Source organism: Pteropus vampyrus, unplaced genomic scaffold (assembly GCF_000151845.1).
Source record: "Pteropus vampyrus isolate Shadow unplaced genomic scaffold, Pvam_2.0 Scaffold211, whole genome shotgun sequence".
Taxonomy (NCBI): domain Eukaryota; kingdom Metazoa; phylum Chordata; class Mammalia; order Chiroptera; family Pteropodidae; genus Pteropus; species Pteropus vampyrus.
This window is the reverse complement of record NW_011888992.1, coordinates 494,764-508,238: the sequence shown is the minus strand read 5'-3', so window position 1 is coordinate 508,238 and position 13,475 is coordinate 494,764. Positions and strand designations below refer to the sequence as shown.

The window sequence follows — 13,475 nt, the reverse complement described above, 5'->3', positions numbered from 1 at the left end:
GCCCAGGGCCTGAGGCTGGCACCTCAGAAACAGGGCCTCTGCAGCCAGGATCGACTCAGGGATTTAAGATGAGACCGTCCCGGATTAGGGGGTGGTGAGTGTCCTGGAGAGGAGGCAGGGCGGGGAGGGGACAGGGGAGGGCGGGGGACGGAAGGGGCGAGGCACAGACAGAAGGGCCCATGAAGACAGGCGGCGGCCGGAGTGACGTGGCCCAAGGCCACCAGAAGCTTCCCGGTGGCTGTGGGAACAGGTGCTGCCCCCGAGCTCCAGGAGGGGGCGGCCCCGGCAGCACCCCGGTCTCAGATCTGGCTTGCAGAGCCGGGAGGGGAGAAGTTGCTGCCGTTTTAAGCCCCCAGCTGTGGTCACGATGGCCCAGAACCCAACAGCAGTGCAGCTGCAGCCCCCGAAACGTGGGCCGAGGTGGGGGGAGGAACCGTTTCAGGGAGGGCCAGCTCCAGTGACGAGGCTCAGGGACCCAAGGTGGGCTCCAGGGAGGGGCCAGGGAGACAGACAACCCCTGGGGGCAGCAGAGCTGGGAGGGGACAGGAGCTGGACCCTGACTCCTGAGCCCGGTCACCTTGGAGAGCTCATCTATGAGGTTCTGCTGCTCCAGAATTTGAAGTTTCAAGAAGTCTGCTTCTCGTTCATCTTGACTTTGATCCAGGTCGTTTAAGGAGCTGGGTCTCCTTATGATCTCAGCTCTTTGTCTCTGCAAAACCAAGCAGGCCGCATCGTGACAGCCGGAGTGGGTGGTCCGACCAGGTGACTGGGAAGCCGGGGGCTCCTGCTCGGCCTGCAGGTGCCCACGCAGCCCTGCCCCTGCTCCCCCTTGGCCGTGGGGCGCGGGGGCGTCTGCTCAGGCCTCGGAGCAGCTTGGCTGCAGAGCCCGGGAAGCTGAGGCTAGGTCTTGGCAGACCCTGGAAGCAGGGCAGGGCCGCCCCGCGCCCTCCTGCGGCCCCCACATCTGCCGCGTTAGTCCTCGGCTAAACTCTCACGGCCTCCAGGGCCCAAGGCCAGAGAGAACGTAGAAGACACCAGCAAATCACTGCCCACGGCTGAGGGCAGGAGTGGAAGCTCGCCGCCCTGGCCGGGGCCCGCCTGCTTGCTCCTTCCCTCCACGTGGGGCCCCAGGCCCTGGCCATCTGTCTGCGGGGACAGAGTTGGAAGGTGGCCCGGAGGGCGGAGCAGGTGACGGCCTCCGCGGCCCCCCTGTTCCACTTGGCTTCCACACTCCGGGAGCACCCATTCCCTTGTCTGAGGCCCTCTCTCCCAGGGAGCCGGCCTGAGGGCAGTTCCTGTCCCCACAGACGCAGGTGAGACCCGAGGCCTGGCCAAAGGTCTGGCTGGACCTTGTCAGCCTCGTGCATGAGAAGTGGAGGGCCCCTTACCATTTCCAGGTTTTCCTGGGTGACAAATTTTAACTTGTTTTCCATTCGACGTAATGTATGGGACAGATCCTCGTTTTTCCGAGTGAGGCGTTTATTTTTATCCAGCAATGGCTTGTACTGACTTTCGGCTTCTCTTAAACGCTTTAGCTGAAAGACACAATTACAGAGTGTGGCTTTTCTAGTTGTGACAGAGAGTTGTGCAGAGTTAGCAAACTGAGCAGAACGAGCTTGGGCCACAGATGGGGCCAGTAAGAGCTGCGGTGAACTCGCCCGGCTAGGACCCCCACGGGCTCTTAGAAAAGCTTTCTTCCGGGGGACACAAGCCACTCGGAAATTTCAGGGGCTGTGAGGACCAACTGGGATGGTGCCACCAAAGGGCGAGGTCTTCACATAGCCCAGGTAATGTGCAGAGCCAAGGACACCGCCACCCAGTGCCAAGGAGCAGGGAAGAGCCAACCAGCGCCTGATGCCCACGTTTGACCCCGACCTGGTTTTGTGAATAAAGTTTTATTGGAAACAGCCGAGAGGCCTAGATGCGAACCCCGCCCTTGTCACCATCATTCCTCCCTCCACGGGGGATGTTGGACATGGGTGGCTCAGCCCCCCGGACTCGGCAGCCACAAGCCCATAGGACCCGGCAGAGCCGCAGCCCCGCCGCCCGCCCGCCGCCCTCACCAGCTCGTTCCTCTCTTCCGACAGCAGTGCGTTCCGGTCCTCCAGCTTCCGAATGATCGCGCTCAGCTCTGCAATTTTAAGTTGGAAGCGCCGAGCATCCTTTTCATCCAACTGCTGTTCCTAAAACAAGAATCAACTGCAAATAACTGTTCGTTGCAACAGACACAGAAAACTCTGCAAATCCCAACACACCACAGAAACCGAAGCTCGTCTTCGCCATGACGGCCCGGGACTCCGGGTGGGCGGTGGGCAGTGGGACCCCCCCAGGGGCTGGGCCTCCGTGGCACAGCAAACTGCACGATGGGGACAGAACACGGGAGCGGAAATGTCTGGGCGAATGCGAATGTGGAGGGCGCGGGCATGCAAATGCGGGTACCCCAAGAGGGGGGCCCCGGAAAACGTCGGAGCCGGCCCCGTGCTTTGCTCGGCCACTGCAGCGGCGTCTTGCAGGGAGGGCTGGCCCGCGCTGCAGGTGGGGTCATGTCCTGGTGCTACAACGTGACCCCAGGAAACCTATTCAACTGTGACTGTCAAAAGCTGCTTCCCCAAGAAGTGTGCGCCCCTGGATCACGTTTCTGAAAGGTCCCTAGAACTTCCCTCAAAAACCAGTGGCGGAGCTTTACCCCCATCTGCGGTTCTCTCTGGGGGTAGGTAGCATACTCTCTGCGGTGCCTGGGCAGGAGCTGGTTCTAATTCAGTCAGCCATTTACAGGAAACGCATAAAACATCAGTTTCTCTTATTGAAACGTCACTGTTCTCGGGCTGGCTCAGCTCACACGCGCTTTGTCCTAAAGCAACGAACGCGTGTCCGGAAGGGCTGAGGAACGGTTCCTCACTCAGCAGGTGCAGGAGAGGCAAGGGAGCCGGCCCAGAAGGACTGCACGGAGGGTCCGTGGCGTTTAGATCCCCCCCCCCCCCAATTTCCCAGGACCACTCCAGAGGGCTCTGAATGAGAAGCAGCAATGAGACAAGCAGGGTCACGGCCGGGCCGTCCTGGTGGGCCCAGGAGGAGCAGGAAAGTGTCATGGTCACATGGAAAGCAGGCAGGAGGGTCAGGGGTGGGGGTGGCAGAAACCAAGGCTGGGGTAGAGGCTGCACGAGGCCGGCAGGGAGCCAGCCTTCCCAGCAGAGGGCGCAGCCCAGTTTCCCACAAACCGAGGCAGGAGCCAGTACCAGCCAGTACCAGGGACCTGGCAGCTCAGGTGGGTTCCAGCTGGAAGCCCAGCGCCTCGGGGCGGTCCATGGCAGGGGACCAAGAGGAGGCAGTGCCACGTTAGCGAGGAAGGAAGGAGGACCCAGTGTGTGGCCCTCTCAGCCAAGCCAGGGGTCCAGGGCCTGGGCGCGGGGCTGCAGGCAGGGTGGGCACCCCCAGGGTGGAGGGCTCTCTGGCTGTGGGTGTGGCTCTGGGCTCTGGGGACAGCCGTGTGCGGCGTCTGCCCGCAGCTCGGGGCCAGCGGGCGGGGCAGTGCTTACGGGGCTTCCCGGGTGGTCGGAGGCGTCTCCTGCACCGCTGGCATAAGGAAGCTCCCGTCTGGGGCTGCCCAGGTGCCGGTCAGCCTCTTTGACCTGGGACAGCTGCTCGTCTAGAGCCTCCTTTTGGAGCTGCAGCCTCTGAGCGTGCCCGGCTTGCACCCCTAACTCTCTCTCCAGCACGAAGACTGCTCTGTCCTTAAATTTCATCTCCTCCATCTACAAGGAGAAGAGAACACCATCACACACGCAGGCAGGGTGCAGATCGGCAGTTACCATGGAGACGGGCGGCGTGCGCACGCATGAGGGTGGGTCCCCAGGCTGCGGCCTGCAGTATCTCAGGCCAGGACCTGCGCAAAGAGCGGGCCCCGCCTGGCCGGCCGCAGGCGCTGGCTCCTGGGCCCCACGCAGCCCTTCCCAGCCTCCCTGGGGTCTGGCAGGGCCGCGTCTCCTGGGCGCCCTGCGGGGCCTCCTAGGCAAACGGGAGGGACCCTGTCTGGCAGAGTCCACCTCCAGCTCCTGCCAGGCACTGGGCAGGGCAGAGCCCCCCGAGTTCCCTGTCCCATATCAAGAGGAGGGTGCAGTGAGCAAGTCCGTCTTAAAACTGGCGGGCTGCGAACGGGGAGAAGAGGAAGCCTCAGCCTGAGAGCTTATGCTGCTCTCCCCGGGCGGGGGGCGGGGCAGGGCGAGCCGCCCGCGCTCCAGGGCCCCGAGTCCATGCAGGAGAAGGGGGGCTGCTGTCCCACTGTCCGCAGACAACGCTGCGTTTCTTATTCATTTGGCCTCCAGCATGAGCTGAGGGCGTGGGGGCATGACAGGCAGCCCCAGTTGGGGAGCCAGGAGTGCTGGCCCTGGCCCCTCCCCCCCAGGCCCCACACCCGCAGGGCTGGCGGCTGCGCGGGCCGCAGGCCTTGCTGCTCTCTCTTAATTGCAGCCTCCAGCGTTCAACCTGCTAACACCTAGAGGAGCCACCTGCCTCCCAGCGGCCACAAGTGCCTCCTGGGCCACAGGCGGGCCTGGTCCTGGAGGGGAGGGCGAAACCGACCCGCCGCTGCCCACTCCTCAGACAGCCGGCCGGGCGCGTGGGCGTTCCTACACACGCACTTGACTTGCAGGAGGGCTCGGTTTAAACCGCGTTTCCCCACCACGGAGGAGGACAGAGTGTCCTGCTGCTTCGACTGCTGTTTAAAGTTCAAATAAGCTAATAGATCAGCCATCTGCCGAAGTCGGCTTCGAAACAAAGACAGGAGATGTCTAATTAGCCCAGACCTCAGAGTTCAGGGGCGAGCGGTGCGCTGAGCAGAATAAAGGAAACCCTTAATTGCTAAATTCCCATTTGCTGGAACAGAAACGCAGAAAGAGGCAACACAGCCAATTAGTGAAAGGAAGAAAAGAGGCCATTGACAATAAAATCAGATTAATAAGCGGCTGCATTCTGTGGCTTAGCATTTACTCTCACGCACACACTTCCAAAGCATCGTTTTTCTTCCATCAGAATCCGAGGAAACCAGTCACAACGCGCACACCCCAGTTAAATTGGCTACGGAAGCCCATGGGTTGCGCCAGAAGCCAGCCTCCCTGAGAAGTCACCTAACGCAGCCAAGTTAGGCCGCGAGGGGGTTGCGATCCGCCCACGAGGGAGGGGGAGGAAGGCCGTCGCGGAGGCACAGGGCTTGGTTCTTAAGGACTGAAAACTCCCTTTGAGGCCAGCGACAGGTCTCCCAGTGACAGTCCCTGTACGCCGAATCTCTCACGTGCGGCGTCTCGACCGAGAGTTCTCAGCCAGGAGCACGGTCCTGCACGTCCTAATCCCGTCACCGTCTCGTGTCACTACTGAGGGACCCGTTCTGAGTGCGTCGTCGTGCGAACACCACGGAGGTCCGCGCACTAATGCGCACGGCCGGCCTGCTGCGCGCCGGGCGGAGGGCACAGCCCGTTGTCCGCGCGACACCAGCCTGCACGCCTGTCCCTGTGCTGGGCGCTGTGGGCAGCTGTGACCCGGTGCTGAGTACCTGTGCACCAGACACTTCCAAACGCAGAGGGGGTCTGGGACATGTTCTTGCGCTGCTGGGGACTTTATGACATGGCGCACTTGGGCCACACTCAGTCTATTAAAATTTGTTTTCTTGATTTAATAATAAATTAACCTTAGCTTGCTGTATACACTTAATTTTTTAACTTTCAACTCTTATAATAATAGCTTAAAAACACATTGTTCAGCTGCATAAAAATATTTTCTTTCTAACCTTATTCTATAAGCATTTTCTATTTTAATTTTTCCCCCTTGTTTAACTTTCTTGTTAAAAACTGGAACACAGACACAGAGCGGCCAGGGCCTGCTCAGGGCCAGGATCAGCGATATGGCTGTCCCCCACCTCCACATCCTGCCCCGGGGGAGGTCTCAGGGCAGTAACACCACGCAGCTGTCCCCTCCTGCGATGGCAGCGCCTCCTTCTGGAGCACCACCTTCTGGAGCACGGCCCGAGGACCTGCCCGAGGCCCTTCTCCAGGAGGAGGTGCCCCCCTTTTCAGAGATATGTCCATGGTGTGTCTTTGAAACGGGCATCTGATCTCACTGCTCCCTGGTCTAAACACCTCCAGGGCCTCCACGGCCCGGGAGTGAGACCCGAGTCTGCACTGGAGCCCGAGCGTCCACAGAAGCTGCCCTGTGACCCCTCGCCCCCACCCACCCCCTCACTCCCATGGCAGATGGTGCATGGAAAGGGAGGGAAGCGCTCGGGCTGGGGGTCCCTGGGGAGGGGTGTGTGGAGGGCGACCCCGGGAGGGGAGAAGATGCCCTGCACACGCCACGACTCGCCCCCAGCACAGAGCATGCTCAGCGCAGACTCTCGGAACCGGAGCCTCGGGGCGGAGCCTGGGAAGCGGCGCCCGCACGCACCCAGCTGATGGAGAAGCACGCTGGCCTCTGGCACGCTCTAGCCGCAGCCCGCAGCGCCGACGCCCCTGCCACATGTGCGGTCACCAACCCCAGCTGGCCCCTGCTGCAGTTACGGCAGCTCCCGCCCGGGGGCCAGAGGGCAGGTGGCACCGGGGGGCGGAGCCTCACCGCGAGACCTTCCCTCGCCTGTGCCGGGCAGGTGCGCACGCACCAGCTCCAGCAGCTAAGCAAGCAGAGGGTGTGGCGGCGCTGGCCACGGGCCGGGCGGCTGGCACTCGCCGTGGCCTTCAGCGAAACGGAAGGACTGCCTGGGAGCCGCAGGCCCGGGGTTTTGACAAAGCCACCTCTGCACATAATAACGTCTGTTTCTGAAGACAGACTCACACCCAGACTCTCTGCAAGACTCCACCAGAGTGAGGGCCTCGCACCGGTGCCCGAACACAGGACGCGGAAAAAGCAGGGCCGGCCATGCCCCCCGCCCAGCCCCGCCCCCAGGCCTGGATCTCACTTTACAGCGACATGTACGCCATGTACGGGGGTGGGGGGGGGATGGAACCCAGCTGCCTAGGCAACTGGGTGAAGAGGGGATAATATACCTCACAGAGTTTTATGAGAAAGCGGAAATTGGTTTTGCCTGCACTTCCTTGGTTTTATAGAATTTTAATAAGTCTGCGCCTGGCTTTTAGCAGATGCACCGAGTGTGCAGTGGCGGTGTGCACGACAAAGAGCGCCCTCAGATTCACTGATAACACGGCGCTGGATGTGGCCCCCGCCCGCGTCACAGCCCCGTCCTCAGAGCCATTGCCAGGCAGATGTAGCCCGGCGGGGACCTGCCCGAGCTCAGCGGACATCAGGGCCGGGGGGACGCAGAGCACACCCACTCCTTCCCCTTCACACTGGGTGAAAACTTGGCCAGAAATACCCCTGGGGGCCCCGCTCCTCCCGGGTTGCTGTGGGGGAGGGCAGAGCATCCAAATGGTAAAGCAGAGCCCTCAGACTGACTGGACTATGTGGGGAGAAGTCGTGGGGGACCGTGACAAGCAAGAGCAGAGGCAGGCAATTCCTGGCTCCTTTTCGAGCATGCCGGAGCCCTGAGGGCGGGCTGGTCCCACGGCGATGGGGTGATGGGGCCGTGGAGGCAGCCGTGTCCCTGGATGAAATCTTAGCAACGCAAACATGCTTGTCCTCGGCCACAGGTGGCTCCTCCTCCCCGCACTGCGAATGGTTTTTGCCAGGCACGCAGCACAAATCTCTTTAGGTCAAACCCTCATTTAAATTGGTTGCAACATTTCACTTGTTCCCTCATTAACTAATGAGTGAAATAAAAATTTCGACATGTGTTCCTTGTATACTTGTATGAGAATCACGGTAATACCCTCCGTTGAAATTTCTCCTTTGTTTAGTTATAATCCTACTAAAAATGCCAACAGTTTTCCATCTAGGAAAACTGATTCTGAGGTTTACAGGGAACCCCAGCGGGCCACGAGGGTCAAGGTAGTCTTGAAGAACAACAAAGTGGGAGGACGACTGACCACAAAGCAGAATAATTAACAAAATGGGCTTGAAGGGGACAATGGGAAAGGAACGAATGGGAAAGGCCGCTCACGTGACACTCAGTATGCGGAGGAGGCGTCACGTGGGTTGAGAGGGAAGATGGTCGTTTTAGCAAGGGCTGCTGGGACAATCGTGCATCCACATGGAAAAAACATAACTTGGTTATGTTTTATAGAATTGGTTTTATAGAATTTTAAAATTCTATAAAAACAATGCGCACGCGCGTACACACACACACACACACGCACACACTCCAGGTGCACACACACACACACACACACACACGCACACACTCCAGGTGGGGCAAAGACCTACACGTGAAAGACAACACTATAAAGTTTTTGAAAAATAAAGCTTATGGCTCTAGAATAAAAGGATTTCTTCAACAGACACAATAAGCACCAGCCCTACAGGAAAAGATCAACGAATCGGTCTAATCAAGAAGGTAAAGCTTTAGGTCACAAAGTGACTCCACAGAGGACACAAGAAGACAAGCCGGAGTAGGAAGGTGCCTGCATCCCTCGTCAGTGTCGGACTCAGCTTGCCCGCCCGGCGGGAGAGCCTGCTGGGGCTGCGACAGGCGTCTGAGCCTGACCCTGACACCGGAAGTGCTCCCGAAAGCGCTGTTTCCGGTCGGGGCGCGGAAGCTCTCTGCATTTATTTGGCTCACCTTTAGTTTCCCTCAGGCGTGTTCGGTAGTTTTCAGAATCCCAGTCCCGCATATCTCTCGTTAAACTTATTCCTAAATATTTAATTACTTTTTATGCCATTATGAGCGGCATTTTTAAAATTTTAATCTTGGATTGTTGCTAGGATATAAAAATATAACTGATTTTTTGCATCTAGATCTCGTGTCCTGAAACTTTGCAGGGCTCATTTAGTAGTTATTTTGGGGAGTTTCTTGGGGTTCTCTACATGCAAAGTCCTGTCATCTGCAAAAGGCGGACCTTGGTTTCCCCAAATTCTGGAGGACGTCCAAGCTGCAAGGGATGAGATCAGGCGCAACCCCTGACGACCCCTGAGCACCCCTGCTCCTCAGCGCTGAGAACCCCGACCCAGGGGGCTGCGGGGACACCGGTCCCGGGGACCAAGGGCGCACAGGCGAGGCTGCAGACGGCCACCTGGCAGGGTCCCGCCTCAGAGCGAAGCTGCCTCGGATAGTGCGCTTAGCAGGGGACGTCGGGGCGGCCTCGGGCCGTGGCCGCCACCCCGCGGGCCTTCTGGTCTCACCCGTCTGGACCCAATGAGCTGGACAGACTCTGCAGGGCCCGCCAGTGCGGAGTAAGTCGCTCTGCCATCAAAGCACTGGCCCTGCTTGACTTCCAGCGCCACCTGGGACTGTAAAGTGGTGGTGCCTTCCTAACCGCTTTGGGGGGACCGGAACTGCTGACTTGCCAACGTCCGCTTCAGCCCAACCGGAACCGGAAGCCCGGCCGGGTGGAGGGCGGAGCTTGCCTGCCGCTGGCCGTCCGGCCACGCCCTCCGGCCTGCAGCCTGGGACCCACGGCGCTGGTGGGAGGGGGCCGTGCGAGGAGCCCCCCAAGGGTGCCGCCCCAGGGCCCCGCCGCCCGCCCGCGCCGCGTACCAGCCTGCGGATCTCGCGCTCGCACTCCTTCTTGATGCGCGTGATCTCCTCCTGGTGCAGGTGGTACACGCTCCTGATCTCGGCCGCCTTGATCTTGTCGGCCTGGATGACCATGGTCAGCGCCTCCTCCACCTGCCTCTTGGCCCCCTTGAGCTCGGAGATCTCCTGCTGCATTTTGATCTTCTCCACCTCGAACCCCTTCTTGGCCTCCTCCTTCGCCTCGGACAGCAGCACGGTCTTGACCTTGTCGGGGCCGCTGTCGCGCAGGGCGTGCAGCAGCGCCTGCAGCCGCTGGTTCTCGTTGTCCTTGATCTTGATGACGCGCAGCAGCTCGGCCTCGTGCTGCCGCAGCAGCGTCTCGCGCACGGCCTGCAGCTCCTTCATCTTCTCGTCGTGCAGCTTCGTCTTGAGCTCGGTGAGCAGGACCGCGTTCTTGTGCTGCTCGTGCTCGCGCACCTGCTTCAGCTCCTGGTTCTTCTCCCTCTCCACCTTGCTCACCTGGAAGACAAGAGCGAGGCCGCGGGTGGCTGGAGAGCCGCCTCTGCGCTAGCCGAGGCCTGGACACGGGTGTGGGGACGCGTCGTTTCTGTTTTGTGTGTAAACGTGGGTGCTAGCTTAGCTTCCGTTGGGCATACCTCCTCAAAATGTGATTGGAAACGGCCCCCCGCGTCATGGCGGAGGGCGCGAATCCCCGCCCACGGGCAGCTGCGGTGACCTCGAGCCTGGGAAGTGACCTAGACCCCCGGGGGCCACGAAACCCGCTCTGCTGCTCTGCGAGGGGCAGGCCGAGCACAGGAGGCAAAACTGTTCCCTCTCAAACGAACCTGCGGAGGACAGCAGGTGGGACGCCTCCTGGGGACAGCCCGTGGGGAGCAGCGGGGCTCCTGCCCTCTGCCCAGATAACGCGGTATCGCGCTTGCCTTACGCGACGTTCCTGGCAAACGCGGACAACAAGCGAGGCAGCTGCGCCGTCTCTCTGGGTGACGTTTTAGGCTTAGACTTTTTGAAACACTCAGACTTTTTACTGAATGTGTTATTTTCATATAGAAGCTGCGACCTTGGCTAAATGTCTCACCACCCACCCTCTGGCACAAACGGTTCTGGGAACGTAGGTGCGGGATGGGGGGCTGGGCTCCCCACCCTCCTGGGTGTGCGTGGGGGCAGATGACCTGGGGAAACCACTGTGGGCACGAGAGCCAAAGCCCTCGCCGCCTCTCTCCAGGCACCAGCTGCTTCCTGCCAGGACCCTGAGAAAGGCAGTCACCTGGCAGACACCTGACAATGTGTCCACACGGACACTTCTCTGCCCCCAGCAGGCCTCCATCCTCAGTCCCTCGCACCTCTTTGGGGGGGGAATTGTCTTCTGCCCTGTCCTTCCCTCATGTCCCCCCCAAACCAGCCAATCCCTCCCACCCCACCTCCAGGGTGCACCCCAAGTCTGTGTATCTCCTGCTCCCCTGCTCTAAGCCAGCACCGCCTCCCACCCCGCCACCCACCCCGCACAGGAGAGCCAGGAAGAGGCACCGGTCACATGACCTCGAGCCACCAGGGGGATACTAGGGGGTGGGGTCCGCCCTCACTTGCTCTGCTTGGCACCTGTGTTCTTTCCCCATGGCTCCAGCTCCGACCCCTGGACCCCCGCCTGGCTGTGCCGGCGTCTCCTGTCCCTCCCCTGCCCAGGTGCCCTCCTGCAGTCCCGGCCGGGGGCCTCTGCCGACTCCTCTGAGCTCCTGTCCCAGCCCTGTCACCCCACTGGCCCCATTACTTTGTGTCACTTACTTTGCAGCCGTTATCACCCCCAAAGGTGCCTTATTTCTCTTCCATGACTGTGCAGCCCCCCCCCGCCAGCCAGAGCGAGTTCCCCAGGTGGGGCGGGGTGGGGGCGGGGGCGGGGGCGGGCCAGCTTCATCCACTGTTCTTCCCATTAAGACAGACGGTGACTGTGACGCCAGCTCACTTGGCTGGTGCACCCCCACCGGCAGTCCTATTGTCCACGGAGTTCACTCGAGACTTCCCGTAGGGCAGCCTGCACCCCGTAATGCCTGGAGACATTCTAGCAGCCACGCTTCTCTTGTAGAGCCTTCCAGGCCCTGACGGCCCTCCAAATGTACACGGTCCAGCTGTTCGCAATTCTGGCCGGAGAACTGGACCGCCGCTGAGGCCTGGGGCCGGCGGGTGTTACCCGCCTCCCGTGTGAGATGCACCTCCTTTTTCCAGATTACACTGAGTTCAAGACATCAAAAGAGCAAGGCTTCTGATGGCGTTTCTCAGTGATGTGGAGGGTCCGCCAATGCCATTTCCGAACGTGTCTGGGGGGACCACGACTGCCCACTGTGGGGACACAGTAGCAGGTCGTGGCTGGACGTGGCGGGGCCAGCACTGCTGCCCACATCCGGGTCTGCAGCAAGCTCGTCCCTCTAACAGACAACCTACGTTCAGCTTCACGAAAGCTTCTTGGGTGGTGATCAGCAGAGAAAGGAAAACGGCGTCGTGCGTGTCACGGGTGGGTGTGGAGCAGGGCGTGGGAGTGGAGGAGGAACGTCTGCACGCGTGCGCTCACACTCACACTTCTTAAAACCCAAAATATTTTCAGCGGAGCTTGGCTGGGAAGCTGCAGGCCTGGCTTGGAGGCACCAGTGGGAGCTGTGAGGTGGGCATGGGGGGGGAGGCACGGAGATGCCCCCAGTTCCCAGTGGCAGGGGCCCTCCTGGCTCTGGTCTACCTGTACCCCGCTTGTCCCGCCCCCGGACCCGGAGGTTGGGGAGACAGGAATCACTGCCCCACACCACCTGCAAGTCCCTTTAATGCAGGAGCTCCCCCTCCCCCAACACCAGCTCAACCCCAGGCCGGAAGGGTGGGCAGAGGAGGGAGGGCGATGGGACCCGGCTGCTGAGCCTATGGGGAGGGTGACTCTCAGCGACGCCCAACACCGCCAGCCCCTGAGTAGCCCGGAGCCCCTCTGTCTGATTCTGCAGGTCGAAGGTGAGGCTGGGGGCCTCGTACTTTCAACATGGGTCACAGAAAACTGATGCGCAGCAAAGCCTGGGGACTGCAGCACAAGGGCCCTTGGCCGTGGAGGACCGCCAGCAGAGGTCGAAGGACGTCAGCGCCCTTTGCTGAGGCAGGACGTCTGTAAGGAGCGTCGATGTGGGTGCAGAGCAGAGCGTCTGCCAGCCGGCTGGGCCCAGTGAGGGCGCCCTGCGACCTGATTCCTGGAGCTCCCCTCCGGTCCGCCTTGCTGGAGGGCCCTCGTGGTCCCAACGGGCCACGGTGCAGCCTCTGTCACACTGTAAATGCACACCCTCTGTCTAACCCAGCAAATGCAGGTGCAAGACTTTCTCCTACAGGCGTCTGGGCACGTGTGGTCCAAGGCAGGCAGACATTGCTTGGCTACTGTTTCAGCCCAAATCGAAAACAGCCCGGGGCCACTGACAGGCCGGGTGCGCTGGGGCCCCGGGCGGATGAAGGTCGCTGCGTGAGCTCCCGCGCCCCGTGCAGGAGGGTGCTCTGGGGGTGCGGAGACCGGACGCGTGGCACGCGGTCATCTACGCCTTAGTGAGAGGGACACACGCATTGCCCTGTAGCGACTGTCACACGCCCCCTCTAGGGGGGACCCGGGCATGGGCTCACTGACATGGGCCGTTCTCATGCTCCGTTTGAATTCTGTAACAACAGGTTATATCATCTCTTCGAAAGATAAAGAAATATGCATTATATAAATAACAAGACCCAGGACCTCAGACACCAGTCCCAGGGCCCTTGCCTGGTGCCAGGAGGGCTGGGGGCTCCGCCAGGCCAAGACGTGGGCTGTGACAGGCGAGGGGCCGGCATGCGCCCCCTGGGCGGTGGCGGGACGGGCGTGTATGATGCCGCTGCGGTCGGGACACGGAGAATCTGGAGCGGC

At 60.9% G+C, this 13,475-nt stretch overlaps 1 protein-coding gene across 1 annotated transcript in view; it reads right to left on the bottom strand.

The window, feature by feature from the left end:
• JAKMIP3 (Janus kinase and microtubule interacting protein 3) overlaps positions 1 to 13,475 on the bottom strand; it is a 45,015-nt gene that overhangs the window by 17,152 nt on the left and 14,388 nt on the right. Inside the window, exons 4-8 of the mRNA XM_023538042.1 lie at positions 9,572 to 10,069; positions 3,537 to 3,752; positions 2,064 to 2,183; positions 1,389 to 1,535; positions 578 to 709 (exon numbers count right to left, since the gene is read on the bottom strand). Coding sequence (XP_023393810.1) covers positions 578 to 709; positions 1,389 to 1,535; positions 2,064 to 2,183; positions 3,537 to 3,752; positions 9,572 to 10,069 — 1,113 coding nt within the window. The remainder of the gene's footprint in view (positions 1 to 577; positions 710 to 1,388; positions 1,536 to 2,063; positions 2,184 to 3,536; positions 3,753 to 9,571; positions 10,070 to 13,475) is intronic.